This window comes from Natator depressus, chromosome 11 (assembly GCF_965152275.1).
Source record: "Natator depressus isolate rNatDep1 chromosome 11, rNatDep2.hap1, whole genome shotgun sequence".
Classification (NCBI taxonomy): Eukaryota; Metazoa; Chordata; order Testudines; family Cheloniidae; genus Natator; species Natator depressus.
Genome location: NC_134244.1, coordinates 15,809,844 through 15,824,149, shown reverse-complemented (window position 1 = coordinate 15,824,149; position 14,306 = coordinate 15,809,844). Strand labels below are relative to the sequence as shown.

The 14,306-nt window shown below is 40.5% G+C and overlaps 1 protein-coding gene across 3 annotated transcripts in view; it reads left to right on the top strand.

Moving 5' to 3' along the window:
- The window catches only part of DPP10 (dipeptidyl peptidase like 10), an 860,783-nt gene that overhangs the window by 757,330 nt on the left and 89,147 nt on the right, over positions 1-14,306 (top strand). For all 3 annotated transcript variants that reach the window (XM_074967232.1, XM_074967233.1, XM_074967231.1), the window contains exons 6-7: positions 1,042-1,094; positions 1,198-1,279. In XM_074967232.1, the coding sequence (XP_074823333.1) occupies positions 1,042-1,094; positions 1,198-1,279 (135 nt within the window). The remainder of the gene's footprint in view (positions 1-1,041; positions 1,095-1,197; positions 1,280-14,306) is intronic.

The window sequence follows — 14,306 nt, the reverse complement described above, 5'->3', positions numbered from 1 at the left end:
GCAAATATCTTAGTGGTATAGAGAATATAAATGTTATAAACCATCTTCTTGAGATTGATTTCATTTGTTTATTAGTTACTTAAATGTAGTCCTTCTTTTTTTAACTAGGAAAAGCCTCTTGTGTTTTATTATCATTGTCTATCTGAGGATTTATTTTTCTTATGAGGACTGACAAAATAAGTGTAACAGATTTTAGTTGACTAATACATAGTAACATGATATAACCCTCAGATACATTTCAGTGTGGCTAGGTAGAGTTTTACCAACCTATTTTCTTATTTCGCAGTAGATGTTTTATAGCATCTTTGCATTCTGATTGTTCAGATAAAAACCCTTTGCTTGATTCTCATTATGTAACACTATCTCTCTCTCCCCATAATCTTCCTGTACGTCTTCCTAATTTTCAACCCTCCAATACTCTTTGTAGCAAAACACAACACTTCTGTCTTTAGGAGTCAGTTAATTTAGCCTAAATGAATACTTTTGTAGGAGTATTATTCTGTACCTGTCTGTTCTCCTTACTATTATATCGTTCCCAATTAAATATTCTGTTTGTAACCATCCACGATGGGCTAGTCAGGTGGCTGTCATTTGACATATCTATGTCCACTAAAAGTTACAGAACTGACGGGGAGGTCCAGACTTAAGCCTTGGTTTTGACTATAAATTGGTATATATTTGTAAGAGAGAAAATATTTTCTTCCTAGTAATTTGTATTGTTTTCTCAAACAAGGGAATTATTTTGCAGTAGGGGAAAGTTTGCCTGATTTTTTTGCATGACCATTTTGCATGAAATTAACTAACCATACTGTACATTTAGAACAGTGGGGTACACCCCAAACACTGTTTGTTCTTCATACTGCATTCAAACCATATTTCAGACCTATTAATTATAATTAATACTGACACAAACTTTAATTTAGGTAACAAGGAAACAAACGTATGGACATATTGGAAGACGATAAATATTGGCAATATAATATGTTCTTCACACTGAATGAGAGCTATAAATACTGGATCTATCTTTCTGTCTTGTTACAGGTTTTTCATTATTCTTACACGGCTTCATATGTGATTTATAACATACGTACAAGGTAAGTCATTTTGTTTTTTCAATACAATATGATTAAGTTTCAATGTTTAAAAAAATGTGGTGGTATTAATGTGTTCAAGTAAAAATGTTTACATTTTTTCAAGGGAAGTTTGGGAGTTAAACCCTCCAGAAGTAGAGGATTCAGTTTTACAGTATGCAGCATGGGGTGTAGAAGGAGAGCAACTGGTAAGAAGAGTCATTTAAAATGCTATGTTAAAAATTGTATTGTAATAGATTGTGCTAACACTCCACCCCAGACAGATTACTGACCATAAAAAACCAAAAAACCATAAAGGGAAGTTTCTGTTATTGTAGATTTATTCAGACTCGGGATTATAAAACCTGCAAGGTCCAGTCTTGTTGTTGCTTTTGGCCCTGATTCATAAATTCATGTTTTTAAGTCTGTTCCTATTCAGCCAAACACTTAAGTATGTGCATATGGATGGACTTAAGCATGTGTTTTAAAGTTAAAGTAATTTGCTTAATTACCAGTAATTTGTTGAATCACAGTCTTTTGCCAGGACTAGGTAACCCTATGAGAGGACTAGGGTTTGCAGATGAAAAAAGTTTTCAGGTGCAAAATCTGTGAAAATCTTACATACAATGCAACACATTTGAGACCCAGAGTGGATCTGACAAACAAAATGAAAATGCATTTGTTTCAGTTTCTGTGTGAAATTATTATAAAGGTCAGTTAAAATCCATAATAACAACAATACTTTGCACTTCTATATTGCCTTTCATCCAATAATCTTAATATGTTTTACAAATAAGTATTAAGTTTACTAAATCCCACAGAGTAAGCAAAGAAGAAAAATCTTGATTCGAGAAGCAGCATTAATGTTAATCTATATTTTTGGGTCTCTTATGTGAGTGGATGCATAGAAGAGGAAGATTTAAGGAGAATAAGGAAAACTCAATTCTCAGAATGAAGAAATCACACAGTCCTAGTCTCAATGATCTAATAGTCTCATTACTGCCTTTAGGCATGAGCCTGCAGCAGCCCCTTCATGCACGGAACTTCAGTGAGAATTCTGCATGCAGATTGGTTATAAATTGGCCACTTGGAGAGGATAACCTGTTGCTTGTGTCATTAATCAATATGGTGGATGGAGACTATGCCTCTGGTTGGGATCCATCGCATTAAGCACATGGGGGTAGGAAGCCAGAAGTAATTACATTAATCTGGAACATGCTTGGCATTCTTTAATAATTAACCACACTAATTTATCAATAACCAGTCCATAATGACAAGATTGACGATAACAAATACATAAGTTATTTACTAAGCACTGCACCATGTACATGCTTAACAGGGAGGTAACGTGTGTTTAAAACTTAGTAGGAATTTAAGTGTGTCATATTATTTTTTAACTGCAGTTCATAGGAAGATTTCCAGTGCTGCACTGTGCAGTAGATTAATGTGTTAGAGCATAAACAAAAAACTGTAGGTGATGATTGCTGCTAAATCAATATTATGTGTTCCTAAAATACATCAAAAAGAGTGACACATTTAAAAATTAAAAGTTAGAAAAGTAACAGCATGGAATATAGTTTGCCTAGATTGTCGCATTATTTTATACAGACTAGGACAAGAGCTCAGAGGAACAGCTATTATTTGAGTCATGACATTTTTGTGGTAAAATTGAAAAAAGTTTGCAAACAGTTTGGGAGAGCAAACTTTTACTTAATCAATTAATGTACTTTACTATCATATAGCCGTTCACTTGGAAAATTGTCTTGGAGCTCACTGTTTCAAAATGCTATTGTTATCTCTATTAACAATGAAGACACCAATCCAAATGCCCTTAGTTTTATGTGTCATGGGATGTAGGGGAATCTGAGGGGTTTTTTGAGTCTGAATTCAGGTTCAAATTTTGAAAAGGATCTCTTGATTTATAACCTGCTTTTTTATAGCACCCAGCACCACAGTGATAAGTGCTTCTCAGGTAAAATAGATCAACATAAAAATATACCTAATTAACTTCATGGAAGTGCTCATCTCATTTTTCTTGAGTAGTGCTCTCTTTTTGTGGGGGAAGGAGGGAGGTACCCAAATCCAGTTATGGTAGGAAGGCTTTATCAAAGAGGAGAGTCTTGTGATGTGCCCTAAAGGGATTCAGACACTGGACTGGTCTAATTTCTTCTGAAATTCTTTTCCTCAGCCATCTCCCCTCAAACATTTTGAATCAATAGAATTGAAACCTTTGGGGGTCATCCTTCAACTGGTATTATATTGTTATAGTTGAACTGAATGGAACTCCATGGAAGTCATGGGAGCTGACTCTGCTCAGATATCCCCACTTGGTAATTTCTATTCCAGTGACATGGGGCCAGATTTTAAAAAGTATTTAGGCACGTATATACGTAGATAACCCAACAGGGAAATTTGCAAAAACTCCTAGGTGCCTCATTTCAGTGGAAGTTAGGCAGCAAGGCATTTTCAAAAATCCCATGAAGTGTCTATCTCCATCTTAAGGAGCATAAGGTCTTGTATACATGGGGCAACAATGCATATTGGTGGTGTGTGATTTCTAAAGCTCATTAATATGTTGCACATTAATTGATCCACGTCGACCATGCTGGTGGAATTAAAAGCTTCCTAGGGGCATGTCAACATAGAATTGTTTCAAATAGTATTATGTTAAAGCGCACTAGGGAACTTTTAGATCACACCAGCAGGGTGTGAGGATCTCATGGGTCAGGAACCAGGTTCCCAGGCAACATTTGCATCCCAACCATCCTCAGGCATTTGCTAGTTACTGTGGGCTGAGTGGCTAATATAACCCTGGTTCCACCAGAGGCACTACCCCTGGGTGTCCTGATTGGAGGAGCACCCAGCCCTGTCAATTGGTCTGGATGTACTATTTAATCTAGAAGGAAGCACAGGAAGTTGTCCGTAAAACTGGATGACTTCCCAGCTGGCTACTGCATCAAACCCTGCCTTCTCACCTGACTTCTGAGCTGTGCTATCCTGACCTGTTGTTGGCTCCTGCATCCGTGACGTGTTCTTGTTTCCTGCCCCAGTCTCTGACTCATCACCCCGGCTTGACTCCCAACTCTGAATCCAGCTCTGGCCTTTGGTCAACTCCTGACTCCTGCTCTGACTGTTAAGGTTAACCACCCAAGTACCAGTTGTGATAGTTTTCACAGGCCACTCTAACTCCTCTGGGGTTTGCTCCATGGGGAATGATGGAACCAGCAGAGCTCCCCCTCCCCAAGGAGTGCCAGAATCGCTGGAGTGGGTTGTCCACCTTCAGGCAGACAACCTAGAGATGCGGGTCCAAATGACGCAGCTGACAACCAGAACCCAGATGCTGTGGGAACAAGTACTTCAGCTTCCCTCAGAGAACGGTGTGCTTCAGACCCATCACCCTCCAAACAAGGACTGTCAATTCCCGTGATAGAATGCTTCGCTGGGAAACATCAGAGCTTCTCAGGGCCCCCTCCTGTTCTTACTTCACCCACAAGTTTACTCTTCCCACCAAGCCAAGATAGGCCTGGTAATTAGCCTGTTGACCAGGGAAGCATTGCACCGGGCCTTCCCCTCACTGGATGGTGATAAGCCATTGCTAACCAACTAGAATGCCTTCCTACAGTTGATCTCAACACTCTTTGATGGCTTCCATCGCATCCCCTTGGCCAAGAGCACCCTATGGAAACTCTGGCAGGGGCAAAGGCACAGCTGCCTCCTGTGCCGCACAACTCTGTTGACTCACAACTGATACAGAGTGGAACAAGGTGTTCCCGCTATAGCAATTCTGATAGGGCTTGCGGTAGAAGGCTAAGGACGAGCTGGCCTGAGGAGATTGGATGCCTTCATTGACCTTGCAATTCAGATCAACAATCGGTTGTGTGAGCAGCAGGAGGAAAGAAGAGGATCATCGCAGCTGCCTGGCCCGTGCCCCAGTTATCACATCCTGCACAGCACACTGAGCTGATGCAGGTAGACATGGCCCTTCAGCAACTGAACAATGACATTGCCTTAACCTATGCTTCTATGGGAGTGAGCCAGGCCACCCCATCTTCTTCTGCCCTCCGGGAAACCCAACCCAAAGGGATGTGGAAAACAAGCAGGCACAGGCTCAGTAAGAGGGGCTGGCCTGGGTGTCATGACAGGGTATACTCCTGAGACCCCAGCTCCAGTCTTCGCCAAATCACACATCAGTTCTCACCGCTTGATTCCATACCTTCAAGTGCTGACCTGGCTGTGCATTCCTGGACAATCCCGACAGTTTTCTATGCAATGGGCCCCCTTTGACTCATGAGCAGCTGATAATTCTATGAATGTGATCACATCACAAACCCTGAAAATCCCCTTAGAGATCACCTCTGCCCTGGACTCAGTAGAGTCCAGTAGAGACAATTGTCTCAGTAGAGACAATTGACAGGTCCCTCCTATCCTGTGGACCAGTGACCACAGAAACCATGCCTTTGGAGGTTACCATTCAGACACCCAGAAACACTGCATTTACTGTGATCCTCTCCCTGCACTTTCCCCTGAGCCTAGGCATCTCCTAGATGACCCTCCATAACCATCTCATCCACTGGTAGGAGTAAAGGGTCAGTTTTCCCTTGGAGTTCTGCTGACGGCATTGTTTGGTTCAAGCATGTGGGAGGCACATAACTATCCTTAGGGGGACTCAGTCAGGGATGACTGGCCTGGCAGTGTCTCCTGCCAGCTCTATACCCCAATTCCCTTCTAAATATGGTGACTTTGCTGATGTATTTGAAAAGAAAAACATTGATTCCCTGCCTCTACAGAGACAACAACTGCCCTGTAGACTTGCAACCCAGAGGGAAGAGTCAATGTGGCCATATTTATGCCATGTCAGAGTCTGAGCTGGCCACCCTATGCATATACCTCCGGGAGAACCTGGCTGAGAGATTCATTCACTAATAGACCTCACCGGCTGGGCCACCAGTCCTCTTTGTAAAAATAAAATAAAAAGTGGCAGTCTCTGCATCTGTGTTGACTACTGAGCCCTGAATCAGATAACAATAAAGAATTGATCCCCAAACCATTGGGCTGTGTGGCCTGAAAGTTCATGAAACGAGACTGGGGAGCATATAACATTGTCGCATCAGAGTGGGAGATGAATGGAAGACTACCTTTACCACTATGGCCATTTTGAGTACCTTGTAATGCCATTCAGTCTAACAAATGCTCCCATCATGTTCCAACATCTTGTCATAGAATCATAGAATCATAGAATATCAGGGTTGGAAGGGACCTCACGAGGTCATCTAGTCCAACCCCATGCTCAAAGCAGGACCAATCCCCAATCAAATCATCCTTTGGAACATCCTGGACCTGTTTGTAGTAGTGTATCTTGATGATATACTTGATGACAACCCTGAGCAATATAGTGTACATGTCCAAGCCATTCTGGAGAGACTTGACCAACAAGGCCTATATGACAAGATGGAGAAGTACACCTTCACCCATATCTTCATAGTGTTTCTGGGGTTTATCTTGTCTTCAGAGGGTATCAAAATAAGCCCATGTAAGGTAGTAGTGAACTGTCATTGGGCAACACCCTGAAATATCCAATATCTACAGCACTTCTAGGGCTTTGAAGGCTATTTCTGTCAGTTTATTCCAAGGTTCTCTGAGCAAATCATACCCCTTACCTCTCTGCTCTGTGAGAATACCAAGTTCCTTTGGTCCCTGAGGTCCAGCATGTCTTTGAGCAACTAAAGCTCACATTCATCACCACTCCCATGCTAGCCCACTCCTGTAGCACACAAGCTTTTATTGTCAAAGCAGACACCTTCAACAAAGAATTCTCAGCAGTGCTCTCCCAAATGTACAGTACTCAGGAGGTACTGCATCTGTGAGTCTTCTATTCTAGAAAGCTCATTCTTGTGGAGCAAAATTATGAAATCTTAGATAAAAAAACTTCTGGCAATTAAAGTCACCTTCAGGGAGTGGCACCCCTACCTTGAAAGGTGCTAATTATCCAGTTCAGGTTTACGATGACCACAAGAACTGTTCATTATGCAGGGACAAGGTCCTCAATCAGCAACAACTTTTGTGGGCCCTATTCTTTTTCCCATTTTGACTATATCTCCTACTCCCTGGGATCACAGAATGACAAGGCTGATGCACTGCTCCAAGAGGGAGAGTATTATGTTAACCCAGAGGGGTCTAATCAAGAGACCCCCTATATCTTTAAGCCCTAAAACTTCCTTGGCATGATGCTCTATCAGGATCTTCCTGCCCTAACCCATGCAGCCTCTACCATATGGACTCACCCCCCCGATGAACAGGAAACTATAAACAAGGAATCACGTGCCATCCAGAATGGGCATGAAGGGATGCGTATACATTTCCCGCAGACTCCCACGAGTTGCAATTCTGTTACCATTCCATGATTTCCCCCTGGTGGAGCATTCCAGTCACTCCAAGACCCAGCACTTAGCATTTCAGTTTCTTTTGGTGGCTGTGAATGTAAATGACAACACAGGCATATGTTGCCTCCTACTAAAATGATTGTTTTGTAGAAGCCTAATAGCTTTTCTGTCAGAATTTGGTGCCCTCAGCAAAATCCAGGATTATCAAATGCTATGATTGGAGATGAGCTGTTATTGTGCTTAAAGGTAACTTCAGGTTATCAGTATAGAGAAAAACCCATTATCTTGTGTGTAGAAAGAACAATTTGTTGCCAGTATATTAATTGTCTATTCAGCTTTGCCTCTTCCAATGTTTAGAAAATATTAGAAAACTGGAAAAAATGCCCTCTCAATCATCAAGATGTAAGAGGGTTCCCAAAGCAAATAGGCCTAATATGCCTAAGATTTTACCTTTAAAACAAACAAAAAACAAAAACAAAACAACTCATCCTATTTTCATGAGCCTTTGTACCACTTTCAAAGCCTTCTGCCACTTTACTCTGTGTTCAGCTGGGTTTGTCCTAGCTGTAATGCATGTAGGTTTATTTTTCCTTCCTGCCCGACAGTGATTTGCATGTATCTGCTGCCACACTACAAAACTCATAGATATTTCAATTATTCTTTGTGTCACTGTATTAATGTGAGAGACTATTTATAATTTCCTTCCTCTGCAGAATGTGAGCTCTCATTGTGGTTGTTAAAGCATTTTTTCTACACAATAAAAAGCACCATCTCAAACAAGTCTACCGAAATCATATCTATTTTCAATTATGATCTGGTTGTAACCTGAAGCTTGTGCCTACTTTAGCCAATGAGAAGTGTGTGGGACTGCTCATACACTTAAAGTTAGACATATGCTTAATGGGTGCTGAATTGGTGCCTTAGTGCTCTAATTGTGGGAAGCTTAATTTACTTTATCAAGTAATCTAAGTTCAAAGTACAATTAACACACAATTTGGTAAACTCAATTTTTGGAAGAGATTTGCTTATAAATTTTATTTCATCATAATTAGTACCGTGAGAGACTTGACAAACCCTCCTGGCAAAAATGCTTCTATTTTAAAAGGGGGAGGAAAAAAAAATCCTGTTCAAGTTTGTGATCCAAATGGGAGCTTAATTAATGATGATGAAGTAAACTCCTAAATAAATATATTAAATATGCTATTTTAATTCTTACTTTTCAAAGTCTTTTCCTTTTCTTGACGTGCTGCATTCTTAGATAAAATAACCTAGAATCACATACTGGAATATCAAAGCCTCTTTTTCATCCTCCCTTTTAATCCTAATGAAGCAAATGATAGTAAGAATGAGAGTAGGACAAGGTGTGTTTTTTAATTTATGCTGAAAACCAAAACATTAATAAGTGTTTTAATGACCTCCCTCACCTTCACACTGCTGCATTTATTTTCTACACCAGGGCTGGTTTTGTGTGTCCAGAGTAGACATGGGCACTAAAATATTTTCTTTGATCTAGCACTTACAGAGAGTAAGACTAGAGGTCTTCCTACACTGCTGACAAAAATGCTTCTGAATTACTCACGCATGTGTATTGTAAAATATAAATGTTTGCACTCCAATCAAAACTCTTTAATTCAAACTGTTCCTCAAAAGGAAAATTTGAAGGATAATTTTATTTCAGATATTCTACTGAGTTCGTCTCCATTTTTCAGTGATTAATTTCTGCTGTCTGCTTAGCCTAAAAATAGAGGAAGAGAAGGGAGGAGATGTGTTCTAGATGTATTTGCTGTAGTTTAAATGGTATTCCATATTAAAGGAAGCTTCCTGCATTTGAGATACAGAAATGGAGAGAGTGACAGGCAGAAGGTTGGAAGATGGGTGAGAGACCTGTAATTCCCTTACAACAAAGGGCAAGGGTGGATGGATTGTTTGTTACAGAATGAGCTGCTATATCAGTAAACTGCTTAATGATCACGCATTCAAACAAGTGTATCTGTGCAGTAAACCTGCCTGAGTGTAAAATTTGAAATACAGTATATGGGCTACGGTTTGGAAAGTTACATGTAGCCAGTCCTCTGAGAGTAATTATCTTGTTCCTGAGCTATCAGAGAGAAAATGTTAATTTGAGAACATTGTGTACTGTGCATGAGCAGGACATTATTTCCCCACATACCCTTTTTTAGATGTTGTTAGAAAAGGTCCAGAAGGTCTATCATGAGAAGGTCAAGAAAGAAAGGGGGATGATAAAAAGTCTCTCTTCTTTTCTTTACTCTGTTATCTCTTTGGTTTAGTTTGTGACTTGTATGTTGATTCAATATATAGCCTGTACATCCATTCTATATGATAATAGCATGTATGTACACACACACTGTTGAAATCTAAACTAAATAGATGGACCTGCCTTTGTATTTGAAAACTAATGCTAAATTATATGGCCTTCTAAATTATAAGGGTTTTTTTAAATTAAAAATTATATAGAGATTCCATGGGATAACTGATTATGACTTTATCCCATGTAGGCCGCTAGAGAAAGAAAGAATAGAAATATCTCTGTGTTCTTAAACATCCTGTACACTGTATTGATCAACATGTACCCAGCATATCTGAATTTTCAAGTTCTTTTTTCCTGTTAACCATATTAACTGCAAGTTTAGTAGTTTGACAATTTGTAGGACGGTGCTGCTGTGCTGCTTGTACAAAAAAAAATAGTACAAACATGGAAGAACAAAATCAGAAAAGCTAAAGTACAAAATGAGTTACCGCTAGCAAGGGGTGTAAAAGGCAATCAGAAGAGGTTCTATGAGGTACATTAGGAGAAAAACGAAGGAAAGTTTAGGTCCACAGTTTCTCTAGGAAAGCAAGCTAATAACACATGATATCAAGAAGACTGTGTTTAATGCCTATTTTGTTTTAGTCTTCACTAAAAGAGTTAATTGTGTCCAGATACTTAAAACAATAAATAACAACAAGGGAGAAGGAACATAAAACAGAATAGGGAAAGAAGAGGTTAAAGAATATTTAAATAATGTATTCAAGTCCATCGGGTCTGATGGCATTTATCCTAGGGTACTTAAGGAGAATTAGCTGAAGTGATCTCAGAACCGATAGCAATTATCTTCAAGCATTCATGAAAACCTGCGGGATCCCAGAGGACAGAAGAAGGGCAAACATGTTACCTATCTTAACAAAAGGGAACAAAAACAATCAGGGTAATTATAGACCAGTCAGCCTAACTTTGATACCTGGAAAGATACTGGAAGAAATTATTAATCAATTTGTAAGGTCCTCGAGGATAATAGGGTTATAAGGAATAGCCAGCATGAATTTTTCAAGAACAAATCATACCAAACCAACCTCACTTCCTTCCTTGACAGGGTCACTGGCCAGGTGGATAGGAGTGAACGAGTAGACGTGATATCTTGATTTTAGTAAAGCTTTTAACACAGTCCCACGTGACAAACTAGGGACGTGTGGTCTTGATGAAATTACTATCAGTGGATGCATACCTGCTTGAAAGACCATAGTTGGAGTAATGATCAATGGTTTGTCAAACTGGGAGGACATATTCTAGTGGGGTTAGCAGGGATCAGTCCTGGGTGCAGTATTATTTCATTAATGACTTGGATAAAGGAGTGGAGAGCATTCTTATAAAACTTGCACTTGAACCTAAGCTGAGAGGAGCTGTTAGTACCTTGGAGGACAGGATTAGAATTCAAAATGACTTTGATTAATTAGAGAATTGGCCTGAAATCAACAAGATTAAATTCAGTTAAGGCAAGTGGAAAGACAAATAAGAAGGACAAATTAAATGGACAAATAGAAGATGGAGAATAACTGGCTAGGCAGTAGTACGGCTGAAAAGGATCTGGGGGTTGTAGTGGATCACAAATTGAATATGAGTCAGCAATGTGACATAGTTGTGAAAAAGGCTAATATTATTCTGGGGTATACTAACAGGAGTGTCTTATGTAACATAGGGGAGGCAACTGTCCCACACTACTAGGTGCTGGATGGCCTCAGCTGAAGTACTGTGTCCAATTTTGGGCACCACACTTCAGGAGAGATGTGAACAAATTGGAGAGAGTCCAGAGGACAGCAACAAAAATGATAAATTGAGAAAACCTGACCTTATGAGGAAAGGTTTGAAAAAACTTGGCATGTTTAGTCTTGAGAAAAGAAGACTGAAGGGTAATAAGTCTTCAAATACATTGAGGGCTGTTCTAAAGAAGACAGTGATCAATTGATTTCCATGTCCACTGGTGCTGGGACAAGAAGTAATGGGCTTAATCTGCAGCAAGAGAGATTTAGGTTTGATATTAAGAAAAACTTTCTAACTGTAAGAATAAGTAAGCACTGGAATAGGCTTCCAAGGGAGGTTGTGGAATTCCCATGACTGGAGACTTTTAAGAACAGGTTAGACACGTGTCAGATATGGTCTAGGTTGACATAAACCCGCCTCAGCATGAGAGACTGAACTAGATGACTCTTAGAGGTTCCTTTCTGCCATACATTTCTGTGACCCTAGAAAGAAGCAACTATGAAGAGAGTCATGCTTCAAAAATCTAACACTGTGAAGCAATTTCCACTTGTGTATCCGCAAAAAGAACAGGAGTACTTGTGGCATCGTAGAGACTAACAGATTTATTAGAGCATAAGCTTTTGCTTCATCCACTTCATCGGATGCATAGAATGGAACGTATAGTAAGAAGATATATATATATACAGAGAAGTTGATCAAAATCTGATTTAGCCTTTTCCTGCAAAGGTGGGAAATGCCTTTTTTTCCTTGTCTCAATACATCTTTTAACCTTACAAGGTTAGTTATATTAGGGGCCATACTTTCAAATAAGCCTCAAAAATGCTGCCTATAAATTTTGCACATCTGTCTATGTGAATAGATTGAATAGTTATGTTCACAAGCAAATGGGAGGATCCACACACAAAAGCTTAATGTGCCAAGTTTTTATGTAGCCTTTCAAAGGCTCATTTGAACAGATGTCTCTTTGATTCCTAGACTCAAAAAACAGTAGGGCAATAAAAGTGTCTTTAGAACTCATTCAAATTTCAGTTGTGAGTGAACGATAAGAGCTGGGTGTTTACCACCCAGAGAAAAGGAAAGGGGGAAAAATTCAAGGTGATATTCTTCTAAAATCTCATAAAGCAAACATTTGGAAACTTGACAGGTATAGTGCTTTTCTAATTCAGGCTCTAAAACCAGATATGTTTATTAACAAAAACAATCATATATGACTATTGAAGTCTTTCAGAGAGAAAGTCCCTTCAGTAGTATTGGTCTAATACAGTGTTTCTCAAACGTGGGACGCGCTTGTTCAGGGAAAGCCCCTGGCGGGCCGGACCAGTTTGTTTACCTGCCGCGTCCGCAGGTTCGGCCGATTGCGGCTCCCACTGGCCGCGGTTCGCTGCTGCAGGCCAGTGGGGGCTGCAGGAAGCGGTGGCCGGTACGTCCCTTGGCCCGCACCACTTCCCGCAGCCCCCTTTGGCCTGTAGTGGCAAACCGCAGTCAGTGGGAGCTGCGATTGGCCGAACCTGCGGACGCAGCAGGTAAACAAACTGGTTCGGCCCGCCAGGGGCTTTCCCTGAATAAGTGGCGTCCCAAGTTTGGGAAACACTGGTCTAATATATAGTTCAATAAGGGGCAAGTTAGGGAAGTAAAACCACTAACTCTGCAGAAGAAAGCAAACCACACTTACGTGCTCTGGTCCCCCAGACTGCATTCATGCCATCATTAGGTTTGGTTCTCTGTGTAACTAATGCTAATTGGAGAGCAGCCTCTTGATACTGAATTCTGCTGGTGGAAGCATCAGTATCTTTCCTCTACTCCTGCAGCCGTTCTTAATGTCAGAATTGAGCTCTTATTCACCATGAATGGTACTTTATTCCATGAATGATCTATCAGATTCCAGGGATAAGGAGTTGAAATCCTGCTTCCATTAGGTCAATAGGAATTTTGCCATTGATGTCTGGAGCCAGGATTTCATCTAAGGGGAATAAGCCCTGCAGCACCAGGCCCTTGAGAAAAGCTGCAGACATCAAGAAGATCCTGCGAAGGCCCTTACTCCAGGGAACGACTGAAGATTGAGAGTGCTTTGTGGGGGAAAAGGGATTGGAGGTGGGACTGATAAACTGATAAGAACAACTCTGTCAGTGAAGCAAGACAATCACTATGCTCTCCTATGAACTTATGCAGTAAAATGATAAAAGACAAAAACACCCCATCACCTGTGGGTGAACACTTTTCACAAAGTGATCCCTCCACATCTGACCTCTCAGTCCTCATCCTCAACTAAAACCTGCACAACACCTTCAAAAGAGGAGCCCAGGAACTGAAATTCGTAACGTTGCTAGACACTAAAAATCATGGACTCAGTAAAGACACTGGATTTGTAATTCATTACCACAGTCTGTAACCCACTAACCTTCCTTTGTCCTGTGACTGCAGAGGTTTTCACTGGCCACTTCACCTTGAATGGTCTCTTACAACATTTTACTTTTCATGCTAAACTACCTGTTCTACCTTGTATTTAGCTGAAACACCCTGAGTACCTTTCCCAGAGCTGCACAGGAGCTCTGTGCAAGCTTGAAAGTGTGTCTCTTTCATCAACAGAAGTTGGTCCAATAAGAGAGATTATCTGACCCACCTTGTCTCCCTAATATCCTGGGACCAACACAGCTACACTAAACCTGTTAACTCCGATAGAGGTGACCTCCCTGCCTGGGTGAAGGGCTTTCTCGTGTTTCAGTTAAACCTTTTATTAACAAATGAGACCCTCAGAAGGGGAGCACTGTTCAATACATAGAAGCCCTGCCGAATATACTGAGACCCACCCCCCCAGTTGAG